Source organism: Scyliorhinus torazame, chromosome 21 (assembly GCF_047496885.1).
Source record: "Scyliorhinus torazame isolate Kashiwa2021f chromosome 21, sScyTor2.1, whole genome shotgun sequence".
Taxonomy (NCBI): domain Eukaryota; kingdom Metazoa; phylum Chordata; class Chondrichthyes; order Carcharhiniformes; family Scyliorhinidae; genus Scyliorhinus; species Scyliorhinus torazame.
In genome coordinates, this window is record NC_092727.1 from 57,180,416 (window position 1) to 57,195,040 (window position 14,625).

The 14,625-nt window shown below is 47.4% G+C and overlaps 1 protein-coding gene across 1 annotated transcript in view; it reads left to right on the top strand.

Moving 5' to 3' along the window:
• LOC140398299 (CMP-N-acetylneuraminate-beta-galactosamide-alpha-2,3-sialyltransferase 4-like) overlaps positions 1-6,927 on the top strand; it is a 189,815-nt gene extending 182,888 nt beyond the window's left edge. The window contains exon 12 of the mRNA XM_072486823.1: positions 5,133-6,927. Within this exon, the coding sequence (XP_072342924.1) occupies positions 5,133-5,162 (30 nt within the window). The 3' untranslated portion in view covers positions 5,163-6,927. The remainder of the gene's footprint in view (positions 1-5,132) is intronic.
• The last annotated feature ends 7,698 nt before the right edge of the window (positions 6,928-14,625 follow it).

Consider the following 14,625-nt stretch of genomic DNA (forward strand, 5'->3'; position numbering starts at 1 on the left):
AGCAATGGTGGCTGCCGTGGTGATGGTCGCAGCGCTGTGAGATGCCCTGCAGCCGCGTGAGCCGGGCCACTCGGAGGGGAGGGCGAAGCTGCAGCAGCGGAGCGGGCAATAGCGGAACAGGCTGCAGAGGAATAGATGGCGGCCGCACAGGCTGGAGGGCTGGCCACCCAACAGACCGAGGAAGAGGAGGCCCCGCATGAGGCCTCGTGTTTACCACACCGGCTGTCATTCGAGGACCTGCCGGACTGGAAACCCACTACAACGACGCCCATCCAGCGACCAGGAGTGTGATCGAGCGGTTCAGGCATCCTGAAGATGCAGTTCAGGTGCCTGGACACTTTTATTGAGCTATTGGGTGCGATTCTTTCAAAAGCTTTCTAAGTGTGGTAGCGAGCAGGAACTGCCGTGATCTTCCCGGAGCTCGGCCCGGTGAGACCGTCACCGCAATACAACGTTAATTGGAGGCCCCACCGGCTTCTCACCACAAATGAAGGCTCGCCAGCTGATTTGCCAGGACCACGCTTGCCAGCCACCCGCTAACAAGCACTTAAACAGAATTTGCATAGCCAACTCCACTCACCTCGCAGCCATGGTGCGGAGGCAGCCCGCCCCACGATTCAAGGATGCAGACCTTGGGAGGCTCTTAGAAGCGGTCGACTCCATGAGGAAGCTGGAGGATGAGCCATAGGGCAGCCAGTGATGCCTGGGATGAAGTGGCAGCAGGCGTCAACTCGGGCAGCATACCCAGGTGGACCGACACCCAGTGCCGTAAGGAGGTCAACGGCCTACACCAAGCTGCAAGGGTGAGTTGGCACTGACCCCTCTCCCCCCCATGGACCTGCATTTGGTGTCGCCCAGACCATTAGAACACTAGAACATTAGAACATTACAGCGCAGTACAGGCCCTTCGGCCCTCGATGTTGCGCTGACCTGTGAAACCATTCTAAAGCCCATCTACACTATTCCCTTATCGTCTATCCAATGACCATTTGAATGCCCTTAGTGTTGGCAAGTCCACTACTGTTGCAGGCAGGGCATTCCACGCCCTTCCTACTCTCTGAGTAAAGAACCTACCTCTGATATCTGTCCTACATCTATCTCCCCTCAATTTAAAGCTATGTCCCCTCGTGCTAGACATCACCACCCGAGGAAAAAGGCTCTCACTGTCCACCCTATCCAATCCTCTGATCATCTTGTATGCCTCAATTAAGTCACCTCTTAACCTTCTTCTCTCTAATGAAAACATCCTCAAGTCCCTCAGCTTTTCCTCATAAGATCTTCCCTCCATACCAGGCAACATTCTGATAAATCTCCTCTTTCCAATGCTTTAACATCCTTCCTATAATGCGGCGACCAGAATTGCACGCAATACTCCAATGTCCTGGGCAGACCATGCCCTGGCCTGCCCAGGCTGCCCCCTCCCCAAATCCCTCCGTGGAAACTTCTCCCCTCGACCCCAAGCCCCCTCCCCAACTGCGACCCCCCACCAGGACCCACCGTGCTGATCCACGCGTGTGGCTCACAAAGCTCTGTCTTTGTCTCAGCAAGGGAAGCTGTCCCCACAATCATCGAGATGGCAGCCCGGTGCCGGACATCAGAATCCTTATCACCCTCGAGGAAAGGGCCCTGGAGTTTATGGGGATGGTCAACGTGACGGTCAGCACTTGCCGCAGAGGTAAGGATCCACTGGACCCCACCAGAAGGACTAGCACACGTGAGTTGTTATTACCATACTGAATGACCCATCCCTCCCATTCTCCTGCAGGACCTCCAGCCGACAACCGGCCCATCCGGCGTTGTTCCCCCCACCCCCGCCTCCCATGAGACCACCTCGGAGAAGAGCTCTGAGGATTCCACCATCGATGCATGACAGCTGTCATCCCCACCACCACCAGCGCAGAGACACGGACCTCGGTGAGCAACGTGATTAGTCTGGCGTCTGGGACACAATCTGGTGAACACCACACAGTCGCTGATGCAGATGAGGTGGAGGCAGGAATTCCCAGGAGAGACAGCAGTCGGAGGTTTGCTGGATCCTAGGACCCAACTGGGTCCCATTCAGATGCTGAGCCTATGGTTCAGCTTTACCCGGAGCTGAAGCAGACATTAGGGTGCAGCCATGGCATTCGGAGGGAGATGTCAGCAACCCTCCAGCAGGTCCATAGCCGATTGGAGGAGTCCCAGAGGCTACGGAGTGCAAAAGATGGCGCCAGCACTGCATGACACCGAGGCCAGCACTGCTAGAGTGGCAATTGCAGTGGAGAGCTTGATGCGCGACATCAGCAGCATGAGTGGAGGTGTCCAATGCGTTGCACAGTCGATGACGGCCATGGCTGAGGGCGGTAGACTGTCCGACTCAATCGAGGACGTGACGCAGTACCAGCTGGATCTTGATGAGACTCTGAGGGACATGTCCAGTCTGATGGGAATAGCCGAGACACTGCAAACCTTGTCCCAGTTGTAGGTGGGCATTGCCGAGATACTGCAGAGCGTGGCCCGGTCACTGAGGAGCATCCACAAGGGTGTTGACACCATGGTGCAGAGATTGGGGAGCTGCCAGGGCTGGGAGAGCTGGATGACACAGGGGCAGTCGGGGCTCAGTCCAACTGCCCCTCCATCCCGAGGAGAACCCCAGAGCCCTATGGGCACCGAGCTGGAGGAGGAGGTGCTTGGTGCCAACCCGGACCTGACCCATGGAGTGGGGATGGTGGCCACCAGCTCCCCCAAGTTCCACACTTCTGACGACGCCGCATCTCATAGTCAGCACTTGGAACAGGGTGGCACGGCTGTGCATGTGCCACCATAAAATGCGCGAGGGCCCTGCGGCCCCAGAGCCCAGAGAGGACACCTGCCAAGGGACATCGAAGGCCACAGAACATGGTAAGCAGCTGGCTGCCTCCACCTCGGATGTGCATGCTGGGACACACCGAGATGAGGTGGTAGAGTAAGCACGTCAAGGATCACTGAAGGTGCTGGAGGAGGGGGTTGGAGGACGGGCTAGGTAGGGAGTAAAGAGGGGAATGTGTGTTGGGAAGGGAAAGTGGAGCAGTATTGGACACTTGTCCGATGCACCGCTGAATTACCGCCCTTGTGGCCACAAGGGTTTCATTATATCGGGTGTACGCATTGGTCTCCGGCCTCCGTACTGGCGTCATTAGTCAGGTCCTCAGTGGATACCCCTTATCCCCCAAGAGCCAGCCATCCTGGAGTATTCCTCAAAGAGGTTGGGGATGTCTGACTGCACCAGGATGTAACTCAGTGCCTTCAGTGATCCTTGACGTGCTTAGCCTTCCTAGCACTCCCTAGGAAGCATGCACACAAGTGCATGATTCTAAGGTGGTGGTCGCACACAAGCTGGATATTGAGGGTGGAACCACTTCCTGTTAAAGTAGGGCACTCCCACATGGCCTGGTGTGCGCAAGGCGACATTTGTGAAGTCTATCAGCCCTGGACTTGGGGCATCCCGGCAACGATGGAGAATCCTGATGCCCGGCCACCTTGTCAGACTTGGACCGTGTCAAAGTTTATATAATTTTTTGCCTCGCCAAACATGGCATCTGTGACCTGTGTGATGCACCTGTGGGCTGTTGCCTGAGAGATGCCGCACAAGTCCTCACTCGAGCCTTGGAAGGATCCCAAGGCTTAAAAGGTCAGGGCTGCGATGACCTTGACAGCCACAGAGAATGGGTGTTTTCTGTAATGACATGTATATAGGCAAGCTAGTGAAGGGTTAATTATTACATCTCTGTGAAATTCAAACACTCGAGGGCACCACCATTTCTCTGTATATAAATCAGACCTCAGGGAATGCTGGGTAGTTAGCAAAGGAGAAAACCTAAGAACAGCATGAGGAATAGATTAGATTAGAAAGAGTTAACACGAGGATATTATTAGTGACTATTAGATTATTGATTACTGCTAGACAGATTCAACATTACTTTATCATTACCTATAGCTCAGTAGAGTGTGCAGACTTAATTTAGTTAATCGTTATACAATAAATTAGTTTTATTTCAATCTAATGATTGGTGGATTCTTTGTCATCAACTCAACAGACCATTCTGCAACAAAAGACAAAGAACACGACATATCACCACCAAGGGTAATATCTGATGGTACAAGGAGTGGGGTGACTGCTGAAGCTAGTTGGATAGTTTAGAATATATAACATGGAACATACAGTGCAGAGGAGGCCATTCGGCCCAACGAATCTGCACCGACCCACTTAAGCCCTCACTTCCACCCTATCCCCGTAACCCAATAACCCCGCCTAATCTCTTTTGGTCACTAAGGGTAATTTATCATGGCCAATCCACCTAACCTGCACGTCTTTGGACTGTGGGAGGAAACCGGAGCGCCCGGAGGAAACCCATGCAGACATGGGAGAACGTGCAAACTGCGCACAGATAGTGACCCAGCGGGGAATCGAATCTGGGACCCTGGCGCTGTGAAGCCACAGTGCTATCCACGTGTGCTACCGTGCTGCCCGTAAAGTAAATCTTTAGTAAAGATTTAGTCAGAAAAACTGATATGCAATTCGAATTTCGAAGCACCGACCTGTTACTGCGGGACATCAAAGGATCCAGGACTGGTGGAAAAAGCTCAAACTCCACGACAACTCCGGAGCATCGGTAAACTTGATGTTAACTGGGGAGTGTTCAAGCAGCAGTTTCAATTGTATTTGGATGCTTCAGATTTAAATAATATGAGTAATGCGCGTAAAATAGCTCTGTTTCTAACTGGCTGGCTCACAAGTCATAGAAATATATAACTCTTTTCAATTTGCTGCGGATCAAGATAAGACCTAATTTGAAGTAATTATAGAAAAGTTTGATCTTCATTGCAAAATTCAGACAAATGAAACTTTTGAGCATTTTATTTTGAAAAGAAGAATGCAAAACAAAGGTGAATCAATTGATTGCTTTGTGACTGATCTCAAACGGTTAGCTCAACCTTGTAATTTCTCCGTGTTAAATAATTTAATGATCCGGGATCAACTTGTCTTCAGAATAATCGATAATATGCTCAGTGAACGTTTGCTGAGACAGAAAGATCTCACACTTGAAAACGCGATCAAAATGTGCCGTTTATATCAATTATCCAAAAGTCAGTATAATAAATTTTTCTCCTAGAAAAGGGCGCAAAAACGAACCTCGAGATAGAGTGTGTTAAGGCGGTGTCACAGATGAAAAAAATGCGCATTTCAGATGGCAGCCACCTTGCGCACACATATTCTAAACCTACACATGTGCACTTCGCTAAAAGATGCAAGACGGACAAAGACCGATCTGCGCATGCGCAAAGAAGGTTGGTGCGTGATGACATGTACGTAATGACATGTGGAAGGTGTGGAAATGCCCACCATTAAAAAAATGCCCTGCTCGAGGAAAAATTTGCTCACAATGTGGCAAACACAACCACTTTGCTGCTCAGTGCAGATCCACACACAAATTTAAATCTTCGAATTTAAATTCAAAACAGATGAATGTTAGAACTGTGGATACAAAGGAAGAAAGTTTTCAAGGAAACGTTTCCAACAATTTGGATGCTTATTCTTTGGGAGATTGGTTCTTCGTAGACATCATTCAAGAAGTATGATGGAACCACAGAAGTCTCATCTCCTCTCAAAATAGTTCACTCTATCAATACTGATACGGAATGGAACACAGTATTTCAAGTTAATAATTCTCCAATCAATTTTAAGCTTGATACTGGCGCTTCTGCAAATTTGCTCAATAGGCTTGACTTCTCAAAGCTGAAGCAAACTCCGAAAATCAATAAATCGACTTGTCAACTGTGCGACTACAATGGCAATGTCATCACCTCAATGGGATCTTGCTACTTGTTAGTTACAAATATTCACACAGCGATTTCTCTAAGATTTGAGATTGGTGATTCAAACAAGTCTTCACTCTTAGGTGCGCAAGCCTGCAAGGATCTACACCTAATTCAGAGGATTTATAGTGCGAGTTCAGCTCAATCACCTATTCAAGAAGACATTCAAGGGATTCTGGATCACTTTCCGGACATCTTTGAAGGCATGGGTACTCTTCCCTACCGATACAAAATTCAGTTTCAACCGGATGCCAAACCTGTGGTACACCCGCTGAGAAGAGTTCCTGCACCACTTGGAGAGAGATTGAATCTTGAACTTGCTAGATTACAAAGTCAAGGCATTATATCAAGAATTACAGAACTGACTGACTGGATCAGTTCCATGGTTTGTTTAAAGAAACCTTCTGGTCATCTGAGGATATGCATCAGCCTTAAAGATCTTCATAAGAATATTAAGAAGAGCACTATCCTATACCCAAGAAATAAGAAATCACTAGCGAAATGGCTAACACTAATTTTTTTTCCAAACTGGATGCCTCCAGAGGATTTTGGCAAATGCTACTCAATGAATCCAGTAGAAAGTTATATACTTTCAACACGCCTTTTGGTCGGTACTGTTTTAACAGGATGCCATTTGGGATTATCTCAGCATCAGAGATATGAATCGTGTGATGGAACAGATGACTGAAGGTATTGAAGCTGTGGATGATATAATCGTTTGGTCATCCACAAGAGAAGAACACAATTCAAGATTATTACAAGTATTATAAAGAGTAAATAACTTTGGTTTGAATCTGAATAGAATCAAATGGAGTTTTGGTATTTCGACTCTTAAATTCCTTGGAGACCAGATTTCGGAACATGGTATGCGACCTGACAACAACAAGATTGCTGTCAGACAACAAATTAAAGTCCCAGAGGAAAAAAAGGCCGTTTTGAGATTTTTAGGTGTTGTGAATTTTCTAGGAAAATTCTTTCCCAACCTCTCATCCAGAACTACTGCTCTCAGAAATATCATCAAGAAGTCTACCACATTTGATTGGACTGACAATTATCAAAAGGAATGGCTCGCTTTAAAGTCTCAACTGATGACTGCACCTCTTCTTTCGTTCTTCCTTGGTAAATGTGACAATAAAACAAATCCAAATGTCCAACCACGTTCAGCTCCTTCATCAATGATCCTGCTTCCATCATAAGCTCAGAGGTGGGGATGAAATGTGGAGAAAGCAGGATTAGGCTATTGAGTTGGATGATCAGCCATGATCGTGATAAGTGGCGGAGCAGGCTCAAAGGACCAAAATGCCTCCTCCTGCTCCTATCTTCTATGTATCTATGATGTTTGCTTATGGCAGCACAATGTTCAACTCCTTAACACTGAAGCAGTCCATTGCCAAATGCAGCAAGACCTGGACAATATTCAGGTTCGGGCTGATAAATGGCAAGCACCATTCAAACCACAGAGAGAGGACTTAACCATCACCCCTTGACATTACTGAAACCCCCATGTCCTGTCCACCATTTACAAGGTACAAGTGAGGAGTGTGATGTAATATTCCCCACTTGCCTGGATGAGTGCAGCTCCAACATCACTTGAGAAGCTTGAACCACCAAGGCCAAATCAGCATGCTTGTTGGCAGCCATTCTATCACCTTAAACATTCAATATCTCCATCACCAACATACAGGAGCAGCAGTGTGTACCATCTACAAGATGCACTGAAGCAACTGACTAAGGTCCCTTTGATAGCACCTTCCAAACCCACAACCTCGAACATCTGGATGGACACGGGCAGCAGTGCCAGGCTCCCACCCAGATGGCACTGTCAGGGTACCAGACTGGTGCTGCCAGAGTACCCAGGTGGTACCAGCAGTACCAGAGTACCACCCTGCCCAAACGGTATGCAGCTGGGGGCCTCCAATTCCCTTGGAGATCCACACGAGTGCCGTTCCATCTGGCCTCTGTTGGTGGGGATCAGTACCAAACAGCGCTCGCCCAAGGTCTGAGAGGCAAAGAGATTGAATCCCAAAGTGCCAGGTTTCTCGGGAATCTGCACATTAGGCTTATTGCCTCACTCAAATATGCAGATTTGCCAAAAGTGATCCCACCCATTGTGGGCGGGATTCAGCTTGCAACATCTCGTGAGATTGCATTGAATCTTGCGAGGCATTGTGAGCTGGGTAGATCCTGGGACCGGGGTCTCCCAGCTTTCAATGGCCACATTACGCTGCGGCGAGCTACTTTTCCAGCGCAGCGTGGCCAGAGGATCGTGCTCCCTGTGTCCAACATTGAGGAGGTATGTCACATGACCTCCCTGAAGCTGCATTGATGAAAATATCTGTGTGAGTGTTTGATGGAAATGTCTGTGTGAGTGTTTGATGGAAACGCCTGTGTGAATTTTCGATGGAAATGTCTGTGTGAGTTTGTGATTGAAATGTTTGTGTGAGTGTTATGGGTCCGGGTTTACAGAACCCCAAAGTGTTTCATGGAGTTCAACCGACCCACAACTTTTAATAGATTGTGGTGTGGGAAGCACACGGCGTACTCTCCAGGTGTGGTACAGCAATTATGGACAAATGGTTTTTAAAACAAAACAATGTTTATTCTATGAACTCAAGTTAACCTTTTAAAAACAAACATTGAATATCTTAACACCCATCACTTCAAAGATAACCCCAAAAGACTACAACATTAAATAATCCTTGAAACTGTTCCTTTAAACATCCAAAAGACTTCAAACCTTCAAAAACAGACACGAGGCTACATTCAATATATTTGTAGTCTTTGGATTGCAGACATCAACAGACCAGCTCTGTGTTTCTTCATGCAGCTCTCAGCAAAACACACAGACACTCCCAGCTGCCTTCTCAAAGTGAAACTCAAAAGCACAAGTGAGCTCATCTCCCCCACCCTCTGACATCACTTCAGTAATATGATCAGGTCCATTTCTTAAAGGTACGTCGCTTAAACATCCATTTCTTAAAGGTACTCTCACATGACAGTGAGCTTGTGACGGAAATGTCTGTGTGCATTTATGATGGAAATGTCTGTGCGAGTTTGTGATGGAAATGTCTGTGTGAGTGTTTGATGGAAATGTCTGTGCGAGTTTGTGATTGAAATGTCTGTGTGAGTGTGTTATGGAACTGTCTGTGTGAGTGTTTGATGGAAATGTCTGTGTGAGTGTTTGATGGAAATGTCTGTGCGAGTTTGTGATTGAAATGTCTGTGTGAGTGTGTTATGGAAATGTCTGTGTGAGTGTTTGATGGAAATGTCTGTGTGAGTGTTTGATGGAAATGTCTGTGTGAGTGTCTGATGGAAATGTCTGTGTGAGTGTGTTATGGAAATGTCAGTGTGAGTATTTCTTGGAAATGACAGTGTGAGTTTGTGATGGAAATGACTGTGTGAGTGTTTGATGGAAATGTCTGTGTGAGTGTTTGATGGAAATGTCTGTGTGAGTGTTTGATGGAAATGTCTGTGTGAGTGTCTGATGGAAATGTCTGTGTGAGTGTGTTATGGAAATGTCAGTGTGAGTATTTCTTGGAAATGACAGTGTGAGTTTGTGATGGAAATGACTGTGTGAGTGTTTGATGGAAATGTCTGTGTGAGTGTTTGATGGAAATGTCTGTGTGAGTGTTTGATGGAAATGTCTGTGTGAGTGTTTGATGGAAATGTCTGTGTGAGTTTGTGATGGAAATGTCCGTGTGAGTTTGTAATGGAAATGTCTGTGTGAATGTTTGATATAAATGTCTGTGTGAATGTTTGATGGAAATGTCTGTGTTAGTTTGTGATGGAAATGTCTGGGTGAGTTTGTGATGGAAATGTCTGGGTGAGTTGATGTTTGACATGTCTGTGCGTGTTTGATGGAAATGTCTGTGAGTGTTTGATGGAAATGTCTGTCTGAGTGTTAGATTGAAATGTCTGTGTGAGTTTGTGATGGAAATGTCAGTGTGAGTGTCTCTTGGAAATGTCTGTGCGAGTTTGTAATGGAAATGTCTGGGTGAGTTTGTGTTCGAAATGTCTGTAAGTGTTTGATGGAAATGTCTGTGAGTTTGTGATGGAAATGTTTGGGTGAGTTTATGATGGAAATGTCTGGGTGAGTTTGTGTTCAAAATGTCTGTGAGTGTTTGCTGGAAATGTCTGTGAGTGTTTGATGGAAATGTCTGTGTGACTGTTTGATGGAAATCTCTGTGTGAGTGTGTGATGGAAATGTCTGTGAGTGTTTGATGGAAATGTCAGTGTGAGTTTGATGGAAATGTTTGTGTAAGTTTGTGATGGAAATGTCTGTGTGAGTTTGTGATGGAAATGTCTGTGTGAGTTTGTGATGGAAATGTCTGGGCGAGTTGATGTTTGAAATGTCTGTGAGAGTTTGATGGAAATGTCTGTGAGTGTTTGATGGAAATGTCAGTGTGAGTTTGATGGAAATGTCTGTGTGAGTTTGTGATGGAAATGTCTGGGCGAGTTGATGTTCAAAATGCCTGTGAGAGTTTGATGGAAATGTCTGTGAGTGTTTGATGGAAATGTCAGTGTGAGTTTGATGGAAATGTTTGTGTGAGTTTGTGATGGAAATGTCTGTGTGAGTTTGTGATGGAAATGTCTGTGTGAGTTTGTGATGGAAATGTCTGGGCGAGTTGATGTTCAAAATGTCTGTGAGAGTTTGATGGAAATGTCTGTGAGTGTTTGATGGAAATGTCAGTGTGAGTTTGATGGAAATGTTTGTGTGAGTTTGTGATGGAAATGTCTGTGTGAGTTTGTGATGGAAATGTCTGTGTGAGTTTGTGATGGAAATGTCTGGGCGAGTTGATGTTCGAAATGTCTGTGAGAGTTTGATGGAAATGTCTGTGAGTGTTTGATGGAAATGTCAGTGTGAGTTTGATGGAAATGTTTGTGTGAGTTTGTGATGGAAATGTCTGTGTGAGTATTTGATGGAAATGTCTGGGTGAGTTTGTGATGGAAATGGCAGTGCAAGTTTGTGATGGAAATGTCTGTGTGAGTTTGTGATGGAAATGTCTGTGTGAGTTTGTGATGGAAATGTCTGTGTGCATTTATGATGGAAATGTCTGGGTGAGTTTGTGTTCGAAATGTCTGTGAGTGTTTGATGGAAATGTCTGTGTGACTGTTTGATGGAAATCTCTGTGTGAGTGTTTGATGGAAATGCCTGTGTGTGTGTTTGATGGAAATGTCTGTGAGTGTTTGATGGAAATATCTGTGTGAGTTTGTGATGGAAACGTCTATGTGAGTGTTTGATGAAAATGTGTGTGTGAGTGTTTGATGGAAATGTCTATGTGTGTTTTGTGATGGAAATGAATGTGTGAATGTGTGATGGGTATGTCTGTCAGAGTTTGAATTGGAAAGGTCTGTGTGAGTGTTTGATGGAATTGTCTGCGATTGTTTGATGGGAATATCTGTGAGTGTTTGATAGAAATGTCTGTGAGTTTTGATATAAATGTCTATGTGAGTGTTTGATGGAATTGTCTGTGTGAGTGGTTGATGGAAATGTCTGTGTGAGTTTGCGATGGAAATGTCTGGGTGAGTTTGCGATGGAAATGTCTGTGTGAGTTTGCGATGGAAATGTCTGTGTGAGTGCCAGATTGGCCAGGTGGTTCTGGCAGGGTGGCAGGGGCACCACCGGGTGCCAGGTTGGCATTGCAAGGGCGTCTGGATGCCAGATTGGCACTACCCCGGATTGGGGACTGTGGGGGACAATGACCATGAAAGTGGGGTGAGAACGGTATGATAGGTGTCTGTGAAGGGTTCCCCAATGAAGGGTCCTCATGAAGTCTGGGGCGGCTTGAAGACGTTCCTGAAAGGAGTGGTGTGTGGGCCTGTACAGTGTGTCCTGTACCATGGAGTGTGTGACCTGTACCATGGAGTATGTGTCCTGTACCATGGAGTGCGTGTCTTGTATCATGGAGTGCACGTCCTGTACCATGGAGTGCGTGTCCTGTACCATGGAGTGTGTGTCCTGTGCCATGGAGTGTGTGTCCTGTACCATGGAGTATGTGTCCTGTACCATGGAGAGTGTGCCCTGTACCATGGAGTGTGTGTCCTGTACCATGGAGTGTGTGTCCTGTACCATGGAGTACACGTCCTGTACCATGGAGTGAGTGTCCTGTACCATGGAGTGTGTGTCCTGTACCATGGAGTGTGTGTCCTGTACCATGGAGTGCACGTCCTGTACCATGGAATGTGTTCACTGTACCATGGAGTGTGTGTCCTGTACCATGGAGTATACGTCCTGTACCATGGGGTGAGTGTCCTGTACCATGGAGTGTGTGTCCTGTACCATGGAGTACACATCCTGTACCATGGAGTGAGTGTACTGTACCATGGAGTGCACGTCCTGTACCATGGAATGTGTGTCCTGTACCATGGAGTATGTGTCCTGTACCATGGAGTGTGTGTCCTGTACCATGGAGTGTGTGTCCTGTACCATGGAGTACACGTCCTGTACCATGGAGTGTGTGTCCTGTACCATGGAATGCATGTCCTATACCATGGAATGTGTGTCCTGTACCATGGAGTGAGTGTCCTGTACCATGGAGTGTGTGTCCTGCACCATGGAATGTGTATCCTGTACCATGGAGTGCACGTCCTGTACCATTGAGTGTCTGTCCTGTACCATGGAATATGTGTCCTGTACCATGGAGTGTGTGTCCTGCACCATGGAATGCATTTCCTGTACCATGGAGTGTGTGTCCTGTACCATGGAGTGTGTGTCCTGCACCATGGAGTGTGTGTCCTGTACCATGGAATGTGTATCCTGTACCATGGAGTGCACATCCTGTACCATGGAGTGTGTGTCCTGTACCACGGAATGCATTTCCTGTACCATGGAGTGTGTGTCCTGTACCATGGAATGCATTTCCTGTACCATGGAATGTGTGTCCTGTACCATGGAGTGTGTGTCCTGCACCATGGAATGCATTTCCTGTACCATGGAGTGTGTGTCCTGTACCATGGAGTGTGTGTCCTGCACCATGGAGTGTGTGTCCTGTACCATGGAATGTGTATCCTGTACCATGGAGTGCACATCCTGTACCATGGAGTGTGTGTCCTGTACCACGGAATGCATTTCCTGTACCATGGAGTGTGTGTCCTGTACCATGGAATGCATTTCCTGTACCATGGAATGTGTGTCCTGTACCATGGAGTGTGTGTCCTGCACCATAGAGTACACGTCCTGTACCATGGAGTGTGTGTCCTGTACCATGGAGTGTGTAGCCTCTACCATGGAGTATGTGTCCTGTACCATTGAATGCGTGTCTTTTACCATGGAGTGCACGTCCTGTACCATGGAGTGCGTGTCCTGTACCATGGAGTGTGTGTCCTGTGCCATGGAGGATGTGTCCTGTACCATGGAGAGTTTGTCCTGCACCACGGAATGTGTGTCCAGCACCATGGAGTGTATGTCCTGTACCATGGAGTGTGTGTCCTGTACCACGGAATGTGTGTCCTGTACCATGGAGTGTGTGTCCTGTACCACGGAGTTTGTGTCCTGTACCATGGAATATGAGTCCTGTACCATGGAGTACACGTCCTGTGCCATGGAGTACACGTCCTGTACCATGGAGTGTGTGTCCTGTACCATGGAGTGTGTGTCCTGTACCATGGAGTACACATCCTGTACCATGGAATGTGTGTCCTTAACCATGTAGTGCATGTCCTGTACCATGGAGTGCACGTCCTGTACCATGGAGTGTGTGTCCTGTACCATGGAGTGTGTGTCCTGTACCATGGAGTGCACGTCCTGTACCATGGAATGTGTGTCCTGTACCATGGAGTGAGTGTCCTGTACCATGGAGTATGTGTCCTGTACCATGGAGTGCAGGTCCTGTACCATGGAATGTGTGTACTGTACCATGGAGTGTGTGTCCTGTACCATGGAGTACACGTCCTGTACCATGGAGTGAGTGTCCTGTACCCTGGAGTGTGTGTCCTGTACCATGGAGTGAGTGTCCTGTACCATGGAGTGAGTGTCCTGTACCATGGAGTGCACGTCCTGTACCATGGAATGTGTGTCCTGTACCATGGAGTGAGTGTCCTGTACCATGGAGTGAGTGTCCTGTACCCTGGAGTGTGTGTCCTGTACCCTGGAGTGTGTGTCCTGTACCATGGAGTGAGTGTCCTGTACCATGGAGTGAGTGTCCTGTACCCTGTAGTGTGTGTCCTGTACCATGGAGTGAGTGTCCTGTACCATGGAGTGTGTGTCCTGTACCATGGAGTATGTGTCCTGTACCATGGAGTGTGTGTCCTGTACCATGGAGTGTGTGTCCTGTACCATGGAGTACACGTCCTGTACCATGGAGTGCGTGTCCTGTACCATGGAGTGCATGTCCTATACCATGGAATGTGTGTCCTGTACCATGGAGTGTGTGTCCTATACCATGGAATGCATTTCTTGTACCATGGAGTGTGTGTCCTGTACCATGGAGTGTGTGTCCTGTACCATGGAGTACACGTCCTGTACCATGGAGTGAGTGTCCTGTACCATGGAGTGCACGTCCTGTACCATGGAATGTGTATCCTGTACCATGGAGAGTGTGTCCTGTACCATAGAGTGTGTGTCCTGTACCATGGAATGTGTGTCCTGTACCATGGAGTGTGTGTCCTGTACCATGGAGTACACGTCCTGTACCATGGAGTGAGTGTCCTGTACCATGGAGTACACGTCCTGTACCATGGAGTGCACGTCCTGTACCATGGAATGTGTATCCTGTACCATGGAGCGTGTGTCCTGTACCATGGAGTGCATGTCCTGTACCATGGAATGTGTGTCCTGTACCATGGAGTGTG